Here is a 21919-nt window from a genome sequence, read left to right on the forward strand (position 1 = left end):
ACCTATCTTTCCCATTGCTTTGCTGCCTAGCACTCCAGCAGACCCAAGTGACTGTCAAGCTTGAGGCCTAACTCAACTACCAACCGCAGTACTAATACAGGCAGTATGTGGAACACAAAGGCAAGAGCAGTCCAACCTTATCCAAGTGCTGATGTCTCAGTTGTCAGAAACTCTTTCAAAGTAAGTTTTCCCTAAGCAGACTTCAACTTCATACGCCAAACAAAGATTGTAACAGCAAATTGAAATCATGAACAAGGTTGGTTCCCCAAAAAAAAAAAAAAAAAATTTGATTGAATCAAGTTTATTCACTTTCATTTCTATAGTGCGATGTTTGCAATTTAGAAATCAGGCAAATAATTTGACCACACAAAAACAACTATAAACTCCTTTTTTTTATAATACTTAGCCTCCGTTTGGGAAGCGCATTTTGCTCTTTTCCCAGCGGAAGTGTTTTTTTATGTAGGCCTTGTGCACTAATCACAAGACCTACAAGTACAGAATTCAGCAACTTTTTTTTAAAAACTGGGTCTCACGGTACTATTCACACATTTAAAAATTATTTTGCTACAGTATTTTCAATTTTCAGTTTTTACTAATAAACGGTATCTAAGCAGACCCTTAGTAGCAAGTTCCTCCAATATCAGTTTTGATTTTATGGGAAATTATATTTACATATATCTATAAAGTATAGTAAAAGTAATGATCTTTAACACTAAAATCATATAAGCTAGAGAAGCTAGAGGTTATGAAGTCCTATCAACATAAATACATTATTGCAAGTTTATGATATGTATTTTGGTCTGATTTCCTTCACAATCTATTTGGCTACTAAGAGGTAGACCCTGTCAGTTTCTTTAAGACTTTCTCCCATTTCCCTATGTGTGTGTTAAAATACTTAGTATTTTCAAATATATATATTAGCTACTAAAAAAATACAACTTTTGAAAGCTCTTCAAGCTGATGAAAAACAAGAGTGCCCTGGCATCCAAAAGAGATATTTATCTTGAAGCTAGCAAACAGAGCACAAATCCTTTGCGAGAAAGATGTGCACCAACAAGCTTGCACAATTGCATAATATGAACAAGATATGGTTGGAACATTGAACAATTAATCCATATACAAGAAATGCGTGCAAGGACTATTTTACACCATTTACTAAGTAGCAGTTTTTGGCAAGCCAGCTTCTTCACATTTTCTATTTCAACCTTCAACAGTATGGTGGCAATCACTATGATTGATTAGTGGAAATCAAGCTGACTTCCATTATCATATCAATTTAGGCCCTCAGGCATCAGAGACTTTGCTAATGATGACTGAGGCATACTGGGAAATTGTTGATTCTGGGGATTGTCGAAGCCGTCCAATAACTGGAAACAACTCTGATGAACAGAGAAACTGCTTGCACGGTGGGTGTGAACACATCTTTGCCAAAGAAAAAAGTGCTATTTTTAATGGTGACTCATTTACAGCATCTTTTCTACTTGGGTTCAGGGCTACCACAGAACAGTCAGCTACTAACTTCAGTAAAGCCTGCAAAACCAAACCCACTCACATTATAATTCATAATTTCAAATATGACAACTGTAGTAGCATTAAAATGGTGAATAACAGGAAAAAACTTTGGTATGTCATATAAGTCCTGTTGCAAGCAAATAAAGTTCTTTAGTCAATTTTTTAGCCTCAACAACGTTTTGAATTGTTTAACCAATCTTTTAATCATAGTACGAAATAAGCTATTCAAGGAGAGGTAGCTTTTCTTCCCAAAGATGGGTTCACACCCTTCCTAGAACACCATCTTATTAAAGGAGACAAAAGCCATGTGTTTATATGGCCAGTGTCTAAATTGTTAATTTGTCATCCTTTATGTAACAGACATAAACAGTAAACTGGAAAGCAAAAAGGTATCAAGGTCTACAGCTCAATTAAATATACCACATAAAAAATTACAAATTCAAGTTCTAGGGATTAAATTTTGTTAATTAAGGCCATTTGACAATTCTCACACTTATTACAGAATATGCAACTAGCTACAGATCCCTCCTCAAAATGCATGCATAAAGTAACATTAGAATCATAATACAGTGCATTCACAAACCTGCATGGCTCCTTTAGATACAATATCTTCACAAAGCTTGTTGGAGTTGCGAACAAGATTACTTAATGCACCTGCAGCATTGGCCTTAGTCTTGTCTTCCTCTGCTGAAAGCAGCAAGTTTGCAAGTTGAGGAATGGATCTCCGGAGCTCTTCATACAGTGTGTCATTATGGTAGGCTGCATTTCCAATCTGGATAAAAATAAAATAAAATAAAACGTAGCATTATATCTATCAGGACATACCTTCAATATTCATCTCATATAGATAAGATGAATGATAGGAAAAGGTTATATTCTACTGCAACAGTGTTTGAAGTAAAGAAACTGTCATAAAAAATGGGATTAGAAGTTACAGCAAAGCATGCAAATTTTCGTGTGCGTTTGTCTGGATCATCACATCGATCAATGAGGAGGCCAATAATCCGATTCCTTGCCTAGATAAATATATTAAAAGTAGAAAAAACGCACAATTAATCCACTGCCATATATTACGTTCAAGTATGCCATGAGTAAATGCATGGTCCAACAAAAACATTCTGGTACATAGCTTCAAAAATCCAGAAGAGGAATTAATTTGTAGAATGTCCACAAAATTTAAGAAAATATATATCACAAGGTTACTTACTAGTGAACTATAAAAGTAGGAATTGTGCCGACACATGTTGCCCAGAGCACTGCAAGCCTTTGCACGTACATTGGGATCTTCATGGGTGAGAAAATCCTTCAAAAATTCTAAAACAGAAGCCCGATTGATGTATTCATAGAATCCCTAGACACCACAAAACCCATGACTTGCAGTTATGAAGGAATCAATGGGTATGAAGTTTTCAAGGTGTGGAAAGGTGAAAGGACTGAAAGTGAAAATACTATGGGTGGAAAAAAGGCTAAACATGACAAATACAATCTATTTAATTTGGATAATTATTTACTATTGAAGCACCATAAATGCATACTCCCCCCTCACATAATTGTGAGTACACTAATTAAATTCATGGTGAAACCCATAATTCATGTAAGAGGGAGGAGTACGCATTTATGGTACTTGGAGTATTCAATAATTTTCATTTTAATTTAACAAAATAACAAGAGTAAAGTAAAGAACATATGCTAACTCTTGATATTTGCATAAGCAGCAAAAACCATTTGATAGAATCAAAATCTCACCTTATCCATGCGGGCTAGATCAGAAACTATCATCAAAATATCTAGCGTGACTTCTCTTGGGCATGAACTATCAAGCAACCTTTTCATCGTCTTTGAATCTAACAAGCCTTTACTCACAAGTTGAACTGCTAGAGGTCGATGGGTTATCATTTTAGCAAGAAACGCAACAGGCCTTCCCAAATCTTTTAACTCGACATGCTCCAAACACAGAAGAATAAGAATAGGCACTCCCAACTGAAAACTCAAGAAGTAATAAAATGAGAAACACATAGCCCTCTCAGTATCAAGATGTTATTATAATTCATCATATTAAAGCATTAGTCAAACTCATACTATAATTGAAATACATATTAGAAATTTAGCACCGACATCGAATTTATTTTCTCCAAAAAGATATAACAATTAGAATGAGAATCACATAGTCCTCTCAGTTTTAGCAACTCATCCAATGAACAGAGTTTATAAACAGTCTACCAAACAACCTCAAAAGCACATGTCCAGAAATGATTCCCCCATCCCCGGAGGCCCCTAACCCCAAAAAGAAGGGAAAGAAGACCTAACCTCCAAAAGGATTTTAATATACTTTGTCAAATCTTCCTCAATTACTTTTACCATATTCTCTTCCATGCATACTTTCCCACCTGGTGAACCCATGTTGAGAAGGAACCCACTGTTTACAGAAGCAGTGGCAGATGGCAAACCAGGACCGTTCTGTATAGCAACAAAAGGGAATGCTAAGATATCTACTACTGCATTTATTATATCTCTGACTCCATCCTTCCCTCCACCAGGCCCACCCCAGCAGTTTACAAGCTTGAGATGTACATCAGATATTAGGTCACAAATAAGCTTGATGTGTTCACTCCTAACCAAAATCTGACGAAAAGTTAAAGCTCCACCTGAAAGGCAGTGACATATTGATGAAACTGTCCACACAACCCCTATAGGGGATAGCCCAATTCGATCTTTTGAGATGTCAATCCCTTGAGAAGCATTTGAGTTGTTGGCTAACAACTCAACAAGAAGCAGAGGGATACCACTTGCACACAACTGCTGAACAGCTAATGGTCCTCCCCACTTGAGCCGGGCCTCTAACAAGCCAACACATCCATCTCTAAGGCCATGCCAATAAGAGAGAACACCATTCAGGTAACTGGGATCCACTTCAGTTTCATTACTAGATGAATATTTGAGATAATCACAAAGTGTGGCAGTTCTAGGAATCAAAGGCAGAGCATTTTCAGAGACTGGAGACTCAATAGAAGATCCAGCTTCAAGGGATAGAATGGATGCAAGAGCCAGCATAGCTGACGCACTATGAGGTTGAAATGAGTTAATTCCGTCATCAGAGGAAGAAAAATGGTGTGCAAGCCCTGAAAGTCGAGATTGCTGCTTCTTTGGGGAGGTTGTAAGCATAAACAATGCAGAATTTCTTCCAGTGGACTTTAAACACTGTGCAACTGTTGCAAGGATTAGGCATGAATGAAGAACCAAGGTATAAGGATTGCTTAATTTACACCTCAAATTATTTGTTTCTCCTGTTTGTGGATCTTTATTTGAAGATGAAGTGCAGAGAGACAATATAGAGAATATCTCAGAGACAAGAGTACCATCCCCTCCACCACTGACAACAGTAGTTACAGGTAAGGAACTGGGAAGTCCACAAAGAACACCTGGAACAAGTCCACTATGTACACAACACCTTGACAAGAGCTGAAACAACAACAGAAATTATATTAAATTTTACCTAAAAGGTGCCGACAATCATGCAAGCATGATACAAACAAAAGAATAATTAAGCGCAGGTAGAAAATCTCTAAGATTAACTACTGTATTGGTTCTTTGAAATCATTATATAACTTGTTTTCATTGGGGTCTTACGTGTGCACGAAAAATTTTCAAAAACTTAGGTTGAGAGACAAACACCTGAATGCCAGCAGACATTGCAGCTTCAAGTCGTTGATGAAGGCAATAGTAAATGGCAACCTGCACCGCTTTTGACCTAACAAATGTTCTTGTCACCACATCAACAATTTTTGCTGATTCAGTGCCAATCAATGAGCCTCGTTCATGGTCCCTAATGTCAAGTCGAACTAACGAATGACTCCGCAAAGCATTTAATGGAAATAAAAGGGGACTTTCCCTCAGGAAAAGGGTTTCCAATGCATCTATGAGTGACCAAGTAGCCCTACATGCTTCACATGCAGCACGCAACATATTTGAAGAACCCGAAATAAGACTTGAGCCTGAATTTACTAAGCAGTGACACAAAAGATCCACTAAGCCAGTCGTTTTAGCATGATCCAAGATTTTTTTAAATGTTTCATTAAGAGCAGAACCCGCTTCAGGACTCGAAGTCAAATGAGTTGCCTTAAGACCCTGAGCAACTCTGGATAACATGATGGTAATGCAAGCACTGGACTCGTACAAAACTCTTCCACATGCCTCTTCATTGCAACCAACAACCTATATAGTCAACACGATGAGAAAGCAAGAAATAAGTGCATACTTGTTGCCAAATAACGTTTTTTGTACCATAGAAGGAATTAGACCTGTGAAAAAATCTCAGATAATGCAACCCAGTGCCTGAAATATGAACTTGCAATGCCACTTCCACAATTATCAAGCACCATTTTGATCACTGAAAAACTCTACAAAAGTATGAGATCACAGTTGCATCAGCCAGCAGCAATCACAAAATAGTGAAAACCACACTATAGATAAAGAATGTTAAAATTGAGGACTTATTCGGCTCTCAACATTTAAAAGCTATCAGAGGGATTATTCTCATAGTTGACAAATATAATGATAAAAATCAGCAGCAATTTCATGCCTTTGAAGTTGATGAAAGAAAACAACAAATATACAAAACTTCATGAAAAAAAAAAATACATGTGAGGGGAAAGGGACTAGTCTAATAAACTTTCACTTGAACTGCCAAGACTCGGATTTTTTTTGTAGTGGTAACACTCTTCTAGAATTACGTTTAACGTCCCTTTATGACTTTCCTGATCGGTGCCTCAGGACAGTAGCCAGGCTCCGGGACATTACTCTGTAATTTTCTTTTTTTGTAAGTATTCTCCCTGAATTTTTCAGAGGGTTCACTATTAAATTGTAAAATTTGTTTTTGTTTATGCATATAGGATTATATATTATAGATGAATTTCACAATAGATGGCCCTAAGTATTTGGGGGTATAATTCAAGCCTAAACCAGGATCAGACTTACATTGTCAGCAGCCAATTACTACCTCCATCCCATTTGTTGGCCCTATTTAGAATCCAACTTTTTAAGGAAATATCATTTAATGTGTTGCCTTTTAAATAAAAGATACAAGTTTCTAAAACTACACTCATTAGTTAAAGGGTAGAGTTTGTTACACACACTCTGTTATACACACACGGTTACACAATTTTTTTAAATTGAAATCGTGTCTTCAACTTTATATTTTTAGTTCAAAAAATAGTGTGTAACAGTGTGTGTAACAAATTTTATCATTAATTTAAACTCTACTAAAAGAAGAGTACTAACTGTTTAAATAAAGTAAAGGGTAGGTTAGGAAATTTATTTATTGACTTTTCAAAGAGGACTATATTTTGGGACATCCCAAAAAGAAATAGAGGACTAACAATTGGGCTGGACAGAGTATCTCCATAGAACACAAGTCTCCAACATTATGGCCGCATGGTATGACATATGAAGGTATTGAGAATCAAAAGTCAGAAATTTCTAAATGAAATCTAGCAGAGATATACCTTTGCTATTAAGTCATTAAATTCAGAAGATTTCAAGCTAACAACAGTAGCAGTGAAAACAAGAAGTTCACGCATTATTTCATCAAGTAGTCCACTAGAATTGATGGCACCAGCTGCAAGTAGGTTCAAAAGAATTCTGAGCGACTGACTTGAACTAATAACATCTTGATCCCTGCAGTGTTTGATAAGCCATCAAGTCTTGCAAATAAATTACTAAGAGGTATCTAGTGCATGAATAAAAAAGACTACAACCAATTAACCTACCACAATAAGATATTCCTAAAGTAATGCAGTGAGGTGAAATATAAATGTTTTTATAATAATTATCATAATAAATAAATGTTTATATAATGAAGTAGCATTATAGGAAATGAGATCAATTCAATATGTGCAGAATTTTCATATAATTAGTCTTTGGTACAAGTAAGAATATTATGATACTGAATCATGAAACAAGCCAAAAACCTAGTCAGAACTAGATAGTTATCTAAAAATTCCCATGTCATCCTGCCTCTCTCTTTCCAAGCAACTTAGCAAGAACACCTTTTGCAACTGAATGTAGCTATACTAATCCAACTGCCAGTAAATGCACCAATCCTCCAGTGTGCTGTCTTGTATTAAGTCTATCCAATTCTCACTACTCAGATATGCATGCTCTGCAAGCTTGTTATTTCACTTCTGAATCTTTGAAAGTATATTACAATGAAAGGGCACTTCAATATTTCACAGTGTAATCTAAAAAAATTTCACTATGGGTTTTAGGTTACGATCATAGGAAAGAGCCCTCAGTTACTAGCATGTGAGTAATTGTTCACTGCTTAATAAATAGATTGTGCTCTATTTCCACACCATGTCATGAGACCGTTAGAGTGAAGAGTTATGCAATCATCAAATACATAAACTTTTTATAAGTACTAAATTTAAAAAGTGCAAAAAGGGGGGCAACCCTAGTACATGGGAGATTACAAGAGAAAGTACTTAAAAAGAACCTACTATATGCATCTAAAACAAGCTCATATCAATTTATATACCAAAAAAAATGTGTTACCTTAGGACACAATCCATAACAAGTAGGGATAAAATATTTAATGTCTAAGGAAGCATCATATCTTTGAAGCAAGAGAAAAGAAATGTCTCACAGCTTGAACATAAGTTGACAATGGACTAAGCAACAAATTTTGTCAAACTTAACGTTTGATACAAAATAAAATCATACATAAATATGCAAAACGAAACATACACTAGGGATGCATGTATCCAATTTTACCTGCAAGAATTTTGAGATCCAGTAGACCATCTTTTCAACTGTAGCAAAACATGTGCTAATGCTTCGTTATCTTGACCAATTATTTGTGCTCCCTTGACTGTGCGGGAAGTGTTTTCCAGTCTGTCCAATGTCTGACAACCTAGAGAAAAATAGAACAAGTTAACCATATCATACAACTGTTATAAGATATGAACAGTTATCAAGAGTTCTTCTCCTCAAACAAATAAAGCAAAATATAATCAAATCTAGACAAGAAAATGGGCCTCAATCAACTACTTTATTTTCACTCATCAAAACATACATAAATGCAAACATGAGTACGTCTGTGTGCATATATTTTTCCTAATAATTTTATGGATACAACAATGAGGGAGGGGGGATTAGAACCATGGTTCTTCTTATAAAAGAGAGCAGGCAATGCCGCCTAAACTACAAACATCTTGGCCTATGTCTATGTGGGTATATTGAATAAAACTTAAAAATCAATTATGCCAGTTTCATGTAAGAAAGGAAAATAGTTATATGGATATTTTTTTTACTTAGTGTGCAATTGATAGAGCAAGATGGAATAAAACATAAAAATAGACTTCGTTGATAATAGTTTAATTTTAAACATTAAAATCCAATATGCATAGTTTATGTAAATGTCATTATACTGGGGCAAGAAGGCAGCTTACAGATTGGGCCAACTGGTGACGGTCAATTCAGTTAATCAATTAACAGCCATAGAATCCTTCTTTGGAAGTCTTCTCTTTCCATAAGTACAAAACTCAATAGGACCCAAAGATGTTGAAAACAGGAGATTTGAGAACATGATATAGATTGTACCTCCAAGACTATGATACCATTTAACTCTTTTTTTTATGTCATTTTGAATTTCCAAAAGCTACCTTATTACTCATAGGTCATTTCTGAAACACTGAAATTTCAAGCCACTGACAACCTTGGAAAATACCTTGGTTTCTCTCTCAAACATGCTACAACCTAGCAATCAACAGTTCCAATTTATGATAGACAAAGTTCAAAGCAAACTAATGGGATGGAAGGCTAAATTACTTGCCTTTGCAGGTTATACTACTTTAGTGCAATTTGTCACCTTGATCATATCTGATTATTACATGCAGGGTGAAGCCCTACCTATAAGAGTTCGTAACAACATAGACAATATTAACTGAAACTTTCTTTGGGGCTCCTCAGAAGAACATTGCAGATTGCACCTAGTTGGTTGGAAAAAGTTGGTGACCTCCAAGGAGGCTAGGACTACAAGTGGCAAGACCAAATAACTTAACCTTATTGGCAAACTCAACTGGAAGTTGGTGAATGAAAAAGATGCTCTGTGGTTGAATATCTCTTCTGTATGTCCTATTCATGGTATGTGCACAAATTCCATCCTACATGTGCTCAAGGAGTGCAAGTTTGCAATGATATTCTAGAGTAGTTTGGTTATACCAAATGAGGCCATCTGTTTTTGAGCTTAAGCTTGATGCCTAGTAAAAAAAATGGAATAGTTGTTCTAAAGAGGAGTTTCATCTGTTACATCTGCCTTGGAAAGTATATTTTCCATTTGTAATTTCATCTCCTTGGCTGCATAGAAAATGAGTTGCATTCCAGCACTAGAAAGCTAATCCTTCTCTCCATAAAAATTGCATTCATAGAGCGTTTAAGTTACACACAATTATAGGATGGGGCTTTGCAACTAAGAATGCTACCACTGCCAATGTTAAATGGGAAAAGCCGGCAGAATGTTGGGTTAAAGTTAATATAGATGGGGCAGATAGGGGGTGGTATTATCCACTACCATCAAGGAATCTGCCAATATTGGTTAGTGGCTTCTCTAGGGCAATAGGACAAACCACAGCGCTACCGCTAAGCGGCTTTGAGAGATGGCAAGTTGATTAATGATTACAAGACAACTAACAGGTTCCTTGGTGGGATTTTTTCCATGTTAGTTGATCAAACTCATCAGAGATGTCAATAGAATGATGTCAACAGAATGAAAGCTTATGTGTTACTACTAAGCATATAATAGTTTTTTTTTTATGAGTACTACTAAGAATATAATAGTTGGCTACTAAAGACATTATAAGAATATGATATAAACAAGCAACTAAAGAAATTAACCAAGGAGCTAAATTTACCAGTTATTTACTAAAATTTCAATTAGAACATCATATCCATAAAAGTGGCCTCAGCTTAAAAATAATTTAAAGCAATCAATCAGCTAGCAAATTATAGCACACAGGCTATGGAGAAAATTGCTAGCACAAAAAATTGCAAAAAAATCATTACGGGCATCAAACAAAATTTCTGTCCTAGAATCATCATACAACAACTGAACACAAATAATTTGATTTACCTGATTGTTTAGCATCATTAGGACTTGCAAACCGTGATAACTCCTCACGTGGTGAAGGATTGCATGTTGCTGAGTTTGGACTATTTAAGTGAGCATCACTCTTAAGGCTTGGACCATTATTGCTCTCAAAAGTAGCTGGAGAGTTGCTTTTACCTATAATACGGTAATAATTAATTCTAAAATATAAAAAAAAGGACATTTAAATAGCTTAAATACTGAGGCAGCCTGGCTCTAAGATGGTAAAACATTAAACTCGGTTATATTTAAACAGTGTTACCTTCACCTCTCCATGCTGCATCACATCCTCTAGCTGCAGCAGTTGCAGCACGCATTTCCTGGAAATGGATTGCTAGATACTAAAAACTTCCGTAAATTTATAGATAAGAACTCAAGATAAAAATTCTAAAAAATGTTGCATTGTATCACATAAAAGGAACCAAAATAGTCTTTGCCAGATTATAATAAGACTGGCTTTATACTACTATTTTAGATTCTAATATTTAAAGGAAATGTTAATGTGACGTATAATTACCCTAGCATCCACTTCATCTGAAGTTTCTTGAACAAAGGGGTGCTCAAGAAGGGTGGGCCAAGTTAGTCGGTTTTGTGGTACCTGTTTTCCATGAATTGAAAAATCATCTTAGAACTTTGACATCAATGGGAGTTAAAAACTATTAATCAAGAGTTCATTCACTTGAACCATAAAACAACCTTATTAAGCAAACCCCTCAAAAAGCTTTTGAAATTTTGACTCATATTGTCTGGATATTTAACTGGATCCTGGAATACGGCATTGAACATTAGCTTGTACCTTTATACAGCATAGCAAATCTAAACTAACAACAAACTCACATGATGTTTGAGCAAATGTACCTTAACAATATGCCGGATGAGTGCATACACAGAATTTGTATAAAATGGGGGCTGTCCAACAAATAATTCGTACCTGTAGTGTCCATGACAAAATAGTTTCAATTCAAGAAGAACATGAAGGAAAAAGGAAGAGATAATGCTATAAGTACTGAAGCAGGTAATTGTTAAATTTGAGATTAATCAATGTTATAATTATTTTTTATTTTTCTGGGAAAGGCAACTTGCTCTTTTATAGAGCAATATAAATTTTCTATATTCAAATAAGTCAATAATAGGGATTTTCACATAAGATCTATAATCAGGATGAAATTCCAAATGAATCAGAGATAATAATAATAATAATAATAATAATTACTGCCAAAGAATGAAATTTAAGGATGTCTATAAAAGGAAGACTTCAAAGTATGCTAGAGTAAAAGTAAACAATGGGCTTGGGGATCACAAGACTACTCTACTGTGGACTTTGCAACAACATCAATGTCTAAGCAAAAAACTATCAACGGCTGTCCTATCCACCATGCAACTTAAACTAGATTATTCCCAATTCAGCACTTAAATTTATAATGACCATTCTTTCTTCTTCTTTTTTTTCTTTTTTTTTTTATAGGTAATAAGAATAATATTAATCAAGATGAAAAAACAAAGAAAGCAAATACAAGGTGTTCATGATGGTGAACGCAAGAAAAAGCAACAAACAACAACAAGGAAAAAAACTTAAGGTGCAATTCTAAGAGAAGAAAGAAACTCAATGATAGAAGAACAATTTGAGGAGCCCCAACATCTAGACCAATCAAAAAGAGTCTTTTGGCATAGGAGCTTGTAACTGAACCAGTGAATGAGAATCCTAAACAACGGGCAAATTAGACACTGTAAAGCTTCTGATTGCAATTCTTCAATTTCTTAGCCAAAATATTCTGTTTTGAATAAAATTTTCCTATCATTAAATAAAGTAAAGAGGCTCTCTTTGGCAGGCAAAAGAAGAAAGTGGTGTCATTAGTCTCTATTTGCAGTCTACGCATTAAGGTCTACAATTCAGTATCCACAACCAAAGCCTATGCCTGGACGGATAGTAATAAATTTAATGAAAAGAAACGTTGAGTATCTTATGAAGATTGAACAATCCAGAATTTAACATGTTACATATTTATTAGTTATTGGACTAAAATTTATATTTTAAAGAAAAACTTGTAAAAGAAAACAAAAGGAAAAAAATAGGGTATCATGCAAAATCCCCTAAATAATAAATCAACATAAAATTTAAATTTGAAAATATGATGAAAGCTGACAAGGGACTCATTTGGTCACCTTATTCCATGTTATAGGTGTTCACTTGAGCCCTACTTATCAAAAAAAAAAAAGGGGTGTTTACTTGAGCCGAAAGCCCGTGTGTGATTGAATGTGTTTCCTTTTGGTCAATGCAACACAAAATAAGGGTGCGTCATACCCCTTTTCGAGCCCAAGTGCAACTGGATGAGAGTCAAAACTTGAAGTAAACTAAAATAAAGAAAATCCCCTAAATAATAAATCAACATAAAGTTTAAATTTGAAAATATGATGAAAGCTGACAAGGGACTCATTTGGTCACCTTATTCCATGTTATAGGTGTTCACTTGAGCCCTACTTATCAAAAAAAAAAAGGGGTGTTTACTTGGGCCCAAAGCCCGTGTGTGATTGAATGTGTTTCCTTTTGGTCAATGCAACACAAAATAAGGGTGCTTCATACCCCTTTTCCAGCCCAAGTGCAACTGGATGAGAGTCAAAACTTGAAGTAAACTAAAATAAAGAATAGAATGCAAGCAATCAATCAAATTAGAAATTTTTTTAAACCAAGTTACAGTTCAAATGAAAAAGATTCAAAAGCACTACCAACATGGCATCCAATCCAACTAATTTAACAATAAACAATTCCAAAGTACAATCAATGAGATTTAACATACAGAATAACTCCAAGGGACCATAAATCAGCCGTGTGGTTGTAAGGCTGTTCCCGTACCAGTTCCGGAGCCATATACAGTGGAGTGCCTGAATAATATAGATAGAAGTTGTATTAGAAACCCTTAATTCCTCAAGGATATCATAGCATCTCAATAAAAGCTCTCAAAATAGAAAGGTAACCAGAAATTTAATGCAAAGATTGGACAAACCTTTTATGGATCTCAAAACAACAGTATTCGTGGACATTGCACGTGCAAACCCAAAATCACAAAGCTGTGATAAACGAAAAATTTATAAGTCATGAACAACCACAAGAAATTAGAAGAATTAAACATTTAATACAAAGCAGGACACGATATCAAACCATCAGACCAAATCTTTGGAGAAAGAATCAATATGTAATAACAGTCTCAAGAGAGTATAGAGATAAAACCAATGAAAATAATAGCCTACAAATATACATAGCAATATCCCACCCCATGGATGGAAAGAACCAACAAATTAGTACATAGGTAATCAAATCCAAGATATTTTTCATTTATTGGCAAGCTACACCTCTAAGTTTTGACAATACCTAGATATTAGTATAATACAATTCAGTATCAGGCAAAAGCTACAGGGAAAAAAAAAAAAAAAAGGCAATGTAATTGGAGTATTGGACCAGAAAAAAAAAATACATACAATCAATTAGTTAAATTTTGATTTAGTGGAGCCAATCCAAACAGAGTACACAGAGACCTGATGGTAATTTATTCAATCAAACCTAGTAAGGTTCTCTAAATTCAAAAAATAGACAATATTTGAAAATTTTGAACAGATTATAAACCTTCTAAACATTGTTTTTCAATAATCAACCTTCTACGCATTCAGTTAACAGATTCAATAAATAGATGCTCTTAAACATGTAGTGATGTTATCTGACTTCTCAACCTTAACCACAGACCCAGCACCAATGAGAATGTTTTGTGGCTTCATATCACGATGGATGATACGGTTTGAGTGCAAGTAATGCAACGCTCTCACCTGTAAATTCCACAAAATAAAGTTTCAATTGAAATAAGAAATACCCAAGTTGAACATAATAGTAAACCAAAGGACTGGAAAAGAAAACAATCAATTAAGTCAGATGCAATAATCATGGGATCAAATTACCAACTGCTTTGCAATTGCTTGAACTTGTTCTTCTGGAAGGCACTTATCATCCTCAAGAATCTCAAACAGTTCACCCTGCATGAAAACCAACGGCAACTCATGAATCTCAACATGCTCCATAATGTGTCTATATATATTTCCAGGATCATTTAATAGTTACATTAATATAAAGAATGAATTTTGCTTTTGAGAGATCAAGAAGGATATGGTTACTTGTGCGAATTCTGTGACAACACAAAACTCCTGTTCACTTTCAAAGGAGTCAAGCATTTCGATGATATTTTCATGCTTCAACTTTCTTAGAATCTGCAAAACCAAGGAGATTATACATATAATTAGCTGAAAAACAATGAAATTAAAGAATGTGGTTGGTTGATGAATGTTGGACACTCCGCATTGTTAATTATGAGAAAGCTAGTGTTCTCTCCCACGCCCCCTTTCTTCCTACACACACTCCTCTCTCTCTCCCTCTCTCTCTCTCTCTCTACAACTCTTGCTTTATTTTGAGAGAGAGTAGAATTTGAAAAATAAAATAATATAACCTTACTGTCAAACAACTTGGGCTACATATCTTATTGGTTTCTCAACTGTTAATCAAAAATCCACCAGTGAGATGGATTAGATGATATCATCACGTGACCAAGATCACATGTTTTTCATTATAAAGCCATATAATCTATTTTTAAAATTAATATATATATATATATATATATAGTTTCTAATTTCATTTAAAATCCCAAAACAAGAAGTTAAATCCTTAACCTTCTTCAAACAACCAGTAAAACGATAAGCGGGGAAAAAAATTCAAATGGCAAAGTTAGGAAGCAAGTTAGATATAGGAAGCAAAGCCGTCACAAAAAGGGCAAAACAACAAAGTCCAAAATCCAGCCCAAAACAAGATTCACAACAAGCTAGACCAACCCAATTGCCAGCATAAATAACTAAATGTTCAAAATGATAAGCCCTTTATCACACAAATAATTTATGAACAAATGAGTCCAATTTACCTCAATTTCTTGTCTTAGATTCTGAATATCCTTCTCACTTTTCCCATGCTTCATTATGAATTTCATTGCAACGGTCTAATAACAACAACAAAACCTCATTATAGCTAAACAAAATTATCAGAACCACCAACAAAGAAAGATTGCTTTCAAATTTCAAAACACACACACAAAAAAGAAAAAAAGCAATACCTGTCCTGTAAATTTCCGCCTCCCCTTGTATACCTTACCAAACGAACCTTCCCCGACGAGCTCAATCACGTGATAGTTTTCAATACCCATCTTTCAAAATCTACAAGTAGCTTTACCACTATCAGATATGAGAGCAACAACAATTTAAAGTGCAATCAATAAGTCCAACAAATCCAACTGATTATTCAGTGTGAAGAAGAAGATCGCGTAAATTACCTTAATAAGACTCTATTGAATCAAACAAAGGTGCCGATTTGGGTGTGTCTACTACTAGCTAGATTGATTCAGTTCCCTTTGATTCGAAATGGAGCTTGAGCAAAAAACAGTGAATCAATGTTATTTCTAAACTCCATTGAATCAATTGACCAAACATCTTTTGTACAATCGAAACTTTTCATGGTATTATAGGTTTAGTAACAGTGCTTCATATGCTAGAATATCCAAACACAAACACATTCAATTTTTTTCTAATCCAGTGGAAAAATCAAATGAAGCAAAGAGGGAGTACCTGTGAAATTGTCGGTGATGAATGTTCGGCGCCGACAAAGCAAAGGCCAATACTTCCAAATCTGGCCGGAGAAAGAGAATAAGAGAATCTGAAAGTAGAGAGAGAGAGAGGTTTGAAAAATGTGTTTTGGTTTTGGAGAGAGAGGGGTGGGCCCTAAGGTTTTTTTCCCGCCCGTTAAAATTCAAGTGAAGTTACCCTACAAATATAAAAATAAAGATCGGGTGGATCAGTGAACAGTGTGTTTTCTAGAAGCCGATGATTGACGAATGACGAGGTGTGAAATTTTTTTTTTTTTTTTTAATAATAGTAGGTGAGAAATTTGAATATTTGAATATTTCCGTTGGAAATATTTGAGAGGCTGATTAGATATATAATCGTGAAACTTATAAATAGTGTCAAAAAGTACGATGAGGCTTATAAATAATAGTAAAAATAAACTGAATAGTAAAATAATTTATAATTTTAATCCGCATCCAAATGCACACCAAAGGTAGTATTGATCTCTTAAGAGCATTCTCATCAGCTCTCTTATAAAAAATGTCATTTTAACACACCAAAAATCTACTTTATCATTTTAGCACATCATTTTACAACATACCATTTTTCAGATGTTCTATACTTCAATTCTATACATTAAAATAATATTTACTACACATTAAAATAATATATTCCTCCTCCTTATCCCTATTACTATCATCATCATCATCACAAACGGCCACCACCGGCACAAACATCGATGGCCACCACTGGCAACAACACTGACAGCCACCACTGGCACTAACCCACATCACACAACCAGGAAAAAAGAAATCCACAACAACCCAAAAAATAGCCACCACAACTACCTAATAATCACCACCACAACCACCAAATTGCCACCACAACCACAGTACCATTGCCACCACTAACCCACAACCTATTACATTTACAAACCTCAAAACCCATCCCAAATCAAACAAACCCACAGCTCAGGCGGCGAGGTTGGCTTCAGGCGGGAGACATCAGCGGTGAGATCGATTTCAGTGGCTTAAGGTGGCTTTAGGCGAGATCGGCTTCAAGCAGCTTGAGGATGAGAGATGAAGAGAATGAGAGTGAAGAGGGAGCTGTGGAGGACGACTATGGCTCCGACGAGATCGGCGGTTTCAGCGAGATCAGCGGCTTTAGCGAGATCGGCAAGAGAGAAGAACGAAGATGCACAGAGAAAAGAACGGAACGCAGATGAGAGCAGAGAGAGAGAAAGTCTGAGAGAATAATGAGAGAGAAAGTCTGAGTGAATAAACAAATAATTAAAAAAATGGCATGGATGTCCGTACCGTCTCATATTTGAGACGGTACTGCAGTTGTGTGCCAAAATTTTTGGCATTTGAAACATCTCATGAGGCTCATGTTTTGGGGTTTGGTGTGCCAAATACCAAATATTTGGCATTTGGCACACCTGATGAGGATGCTCTAAGAAATAATTTGATGTTAAAAAAAAGTTAACTTTTTGTCAAATTTTTTATTAATTTTATAAGAGTACTAACATTGAGGGTGTAAACACCTCTCAATTGCTATTTTACAACCCAAGACATCCAAAACTCACTCCATTTGGATTTGTGATTTTGCAACCTTATTATTCATAGGTTGTAAAGAAAAAAAAATTATTTTAATCTTGTGGTTGTATGTGAAGAGAAAAAGAGAATGAGAGGAAAAAGAAAGAGAATAGTACTTTTTATTATTTTATTAGGTAGTTTATATTATTTTATTGGGTTGTATGTAAAAATAAAAATTGGGATGCAGGATGAGTTTTTAAATAGGTTGATAAAATAATGTTTGGGGATGCAAAATAGTTTTTTTTCTTTCTTTTTTGCATCCCCAAATGCTAGTGCTTTAAGATGTAGAGTTAATAAAACTAATTTTTTGAGTTTCACTTATCACTTCAATGCTATTTTCAATCATTTTATCAATTTATATCTATTTTTTATTAGGTAGACTTCTCAATAAATCATTCTTATCAACGTCGCTTAACATGCAAGACTTTTGACTATTGTCAATTTACATTTTTTAACATTTTAAAATGATCCCATAATTTATTGATCAGAATTTTTAATGGGGTAAAATACTAAAATCTATGTACAGTTCTTTTTGTGCACTATATTAGGCTCCCAAATTATATTCAAAATTTCAAATACATATTGCAATGAATTTAATTATCTTCTAAAAAGATTCAAATGTATTTATTGGGCCTTTGTGAGTTGGGTTATTCTTGGGTCCAAATAAAAAAAAATTAGCCGTTAAACTTAAGTCTTCGGGAAGCTACACTAAGCCTCACGATTTAGTGGCATTGTGGCCCAAAAAAACTTGAATACCTTGTAATTGAGAATCTTCCCCTTCAAATCAAATTTATGGGCTTTATGTTGATTTCATGAGCTTCCATTCCACGAGGCAAGATAAGTGTGGGCCATGAGCCCATCGCAAGATGATGTCAATAATGTGGATCATGAACCCAATTTATGGGGTAGTAAGATAAGATGTACTATTTGAACTCAAGAAAAATATGGGTATAAGCCCAACTCATTAGGCGTGAGGAATTTTAGACAAGAGCCCAATCCTTGTGATTGGAAAAAATGTGTATCTTTTTGGGTTTTTAATGAATTTAGTCTAAAATCCATTTTTAATTATAAAATGTGATGAGGTGGTATAGGTTGGCCAATAAAATTAGCTCATTGTGGCTTTAGAGAAAAAACATACTTCAATAAGATTTACCTCGCAATCATCCTTTATCTAAAAAACTTTGAGATGGCTGAAAATGGAAATTGAAACTCCCTTTGCTTAAAGCAAAGAGATTACCTCGTTGCAGTTTAGTTTATAGTATTTAGAAAATGTATTATCATCAATTTTTGTATATTTTAATCTCAAGACGATGACATTTTTTATTTGGCTGCAAATGATACATTTGTGCATGATTAACCCTTCAAGATCCCATTTCTCCAACATTTTTTAATGAAATTTAATTGGCTCTTAATGCAAAAGTTATGATATTTGATGGTGATCTATAACAAATAGTCTTCATCCATAATGGTTGTCCAAGACTAGTGTCTAAGACAATCTTCAGTCATCCAAGGATATCCAAACATGTCATCAATTGTCCAAGAGATTCTGGTCGTCCACACCATGAGAAGGTATGGACAATTAATAAACACTTAGTAAATTTCTGAATATTTTCTACTAATCATAAATGATTAAACCACGATTATTTATCTCGGAACATGGTATGAATTCCTCGAAATTCGCTCAGCTCTCCCCACTAAGGGTCCGTTTGAATACCGCTTATTTTGCTGAAAACTGAAAACAATAAAAAAAAATAAATAAATAAATAAAATAAAAAGTTACTGTTCACGCGTTTGACACTGTTCATAAGCCTAAAATCACTGTTCATGGACAATGAACAGTGCCAGACATGCGACCAAGAAAAAAAAAAACCGCAAACGAGTTAAACGCAATACCCAAACGCCACCTAAGTCCACACATCTACCATGATATTAGTGGCATCCAACTAGTAGACCCACTCTAAACTCTCTATAAAAGGAACCCCATCCCACCAACCTTAAGTAAATTTTTACTATTCATCCATTTACTATACTTGAGCCCTAGAGAGAAATCTGACTTAACCATCAGATAGTCCTTGGCCAATTCACCCCAGTCACCTTCGATAGTCTTTCTCTTTCTTTTCAGGTTTTCAAACTACCATAGAAACCCAGAGTATTCAGCCTACTGATTTTTCAAGGATGTCCAAACATGTCATCAATCGTCTAAGAGATTATGATCGTCCACACCATGAGAAGGTATGGACAATTAATAAACACTTAGTAAATTTCTGAATATTTTCTACTAATCATAAATGATTAAACCGCGATCATTTATCTTGGAACGTGGGATGAATTCCTCGAAATTCGCTCTACTCTCCCCACTAAGTCCACACATCTACCATGATGTTAGTGGCATCCAACGAGTAGACCCACTCCAAACTCTCTATAAAAGGAACCCCATCCCACCAGCCTTAAGTAAATTTTTACTATTCATGCATTTACCATATTTGAGTTCTAGAGAGAAATATGACTTAACCATCGGAGGGTCCTTGGCCAGTTCGCCCCGGTCACATTCGATAGTCTCTTTCTTTCTTTTCAGGTTATCAAACTACCATTGAAACCCGAAGTATTCAGCCTACTGATTTTTCAAGCATCATCAATATTGAAGTTCATTTACTACGAATAAGTCATGGACCATGATTTGTTGATACATTGGAAGTGGGGAAGGATACTTTAATCTCGAACATTTTTTGTAAAAAATACAAAGAATTGTTATTTTATTTCAAAATCACTGGCATTTTGGCCATAGTGTTAAAAAAGTTGTGTGCAATCAATTGAAATATTGATATATTTACTTAACCTCCTCTAGCCCTCCCAAAGTACAACTTGGTATTTTTATAAAAAGATTATTGGATAAAATTTAAATACAGTACTTTAAGAATAAAATGTTAGATTATTGAATGCATATTGTATCTAGTGATTCTAGTCTCATATGTGTCAATAGTAATTAAGGAGTGATTTTTAGGTACTCTCGAAGTATAGAGAATGGTACTCCTTCCTCTCACATTCATGGTGAGGTCCGCTCATTAAATTTATGGTAGGGTCCATCATGAATGTGAGAGGAGGGAACAATATTACTCCGTGCTCCAGAACTACCTAAAAATTTTCCATATTTAAGTGATTTCAATATCAAAAAGAGTTACAAGGCACGAGTCAACATCTCTCAAGATTTTGGACTTTAATTCATAAAAAAAATGGTCCAATTACTACTCTCAATGCAAATTTCGGATCAATCCCTTGATTTATGTGTCTATAGTAGAATCAAGATGCAAATGAGAACACTTCTGCTACGGCACCTATGCAGTCCGAATCTAGGATTCAACGTACTTGGCTACCTCCTTCAAATCAGTTGTATAAGGTGAATGTGGATGGGGCTGTTTTCAAGGAACGGAATGAATCGGGGGTGGGAGTCATAATATGTGATGATGTTCATGGTCTAGTTGTGGCTGCAATGTGCAAAAAATTCTATGCTCCTTTGGGTCCTTTAGAGGTGGAGGCCAAGGCATTTGAATCTGGTTTGCATTTTGCAAAAGATGTAGGATTACAGGAGTTTATTTTGGAAGGGGATTCGCTTAATGTGGTTCGTGCACTTCAAGGTTTATCGCCTCCATCAGTTTCGGTGATGTCTATTATTTGTGGGATTCAAAGCTCTTGTTATGATGTTAGGAAAGTGGTGTACTCTCATGTATGTAGACAAGAAAATAGACCTGCCCATATCTTGGCAAAACATGCTATTAATATTGTTGATTTTATGGTTTGGATGGAAGAGAATCCTTATTTTTTGGAACAAGCTCTTCATCATGATGTAATGTTTTATTCTGTTTAATAAAAGTTTTTATGTTATCAAAAAAAAAAAAAAATGATTTTATTTATTTGTGGTATTTATAAATAAAATTGGAAACTAAATTAGCCTCAGGTTAAACAGGCCCAAGTTCAACCCAAGGCCCATTCGCAGCCCTCTTTATCATTCTCTTTTCCTATACCTTAACCG

At 35.0% G+C, this 21919-nt stretch overlaps 1 protein-coding gene across 4 annotated transcripts; it reads right to left on the bottom strand.

Annotated features, from left to right (window-relative positions):
• Positions 1-1026: 1026 nt before the first annotated feature.
• Positions 1027-16491, bottom strand: LOC115994510 (serine/threonine-protein kinase TIO). 4 transcript variants are annotated; one of them, XM_031118686.1, is made up of 24 exons: positions 16301-16491; positions 16009-16102; positions 15793-15892; positions 15604-15678; positions 14810-14902; positions 14597-14671; positions 14375-14467; positions 13654-13717; positions 13447-13531; positions 11510-11582; positions 11348-11416; positions 11169-11249; positions 10914-10971; positions 10637-10789; positions 8281-8419; positions 7014-7185; positions 5811-5909; positions 5185-5724; positions 3820-4971; positions 3259-3492; positions 2720-2863; positions 2448-2528; positions 2096-2284; positions 1027-1530 (listed from the first exon to the last, which is right to left on the bottom strand). In XM_031118686.1, exons 3-24 carry the CDS (start codon positions 15880-15882, stop codon positions 1285-1287), a joined length of 4005 nt encoding a protein of 1334 aa, XP_030974546.1. In that variant the 5' UTR covers positions 15883-15892; positions 16009-16102; positions 16301-16491; the 3' UTR covers positions 1027-1284. The 4 variants fall into 4 exon arrangements, with proteins under 4 accessions (XP_030974546.1, XP_030974544.1, XP_030974545.1 ...); XM_031118684.1 differs by having other exon boundaries at positions 10914-10992; XM_031118685.1 differs by lacking the exon at positions 16009-16102 and having other exon boundaries at positions 10914-10992.
• Between the last annotated feature and the right edge of the window lie 5428 nt (positions 16492-21919).

The sequence above is a fragment of the Quercus lobata genome, chromosome 6 (genome assembly GCF_001633185.2).
Source record: "Quercus lobata isolate SW786 chromosome 6, ValleyOak3.0 Primary Assembly, whole genome shotgun sequence".
Classification (NCBI taxonomy): Eukaryota; Viridiplantae; Streptophyta; class Magnoliopsida; order Fagales; family Fagaceae; genus Quercus; species Quercus lobata.

What these genes read in the sequence shown, in the direction of transcription:
- LOC115994510 (XM_031118685.1), bottom strand. Translation starts at nt 15,882, where the DNA reads ATGGGTATTGAAAACTATCACGTGATTGAGCTCGTCGGGGAAGGTTCG. An exon ending in TGGTCCCTTGGAGTTATTCT is followed by an intron (nt 11,583 to 13,446) that starts GTATGTTAAATC and finishes TGGACACTACAG; the next exon opens with GTACGAATTATTTGTTGGAC. An exon ending in TATCTAAAGGAGCCATGCAG is followed by an intron (nt 1,531 to 2,095) that starts GTTTGTGAATGC and finishes TTGGTTTTGCAG; the next exon opens with GCTTTACTGAAGTTAGTAGC.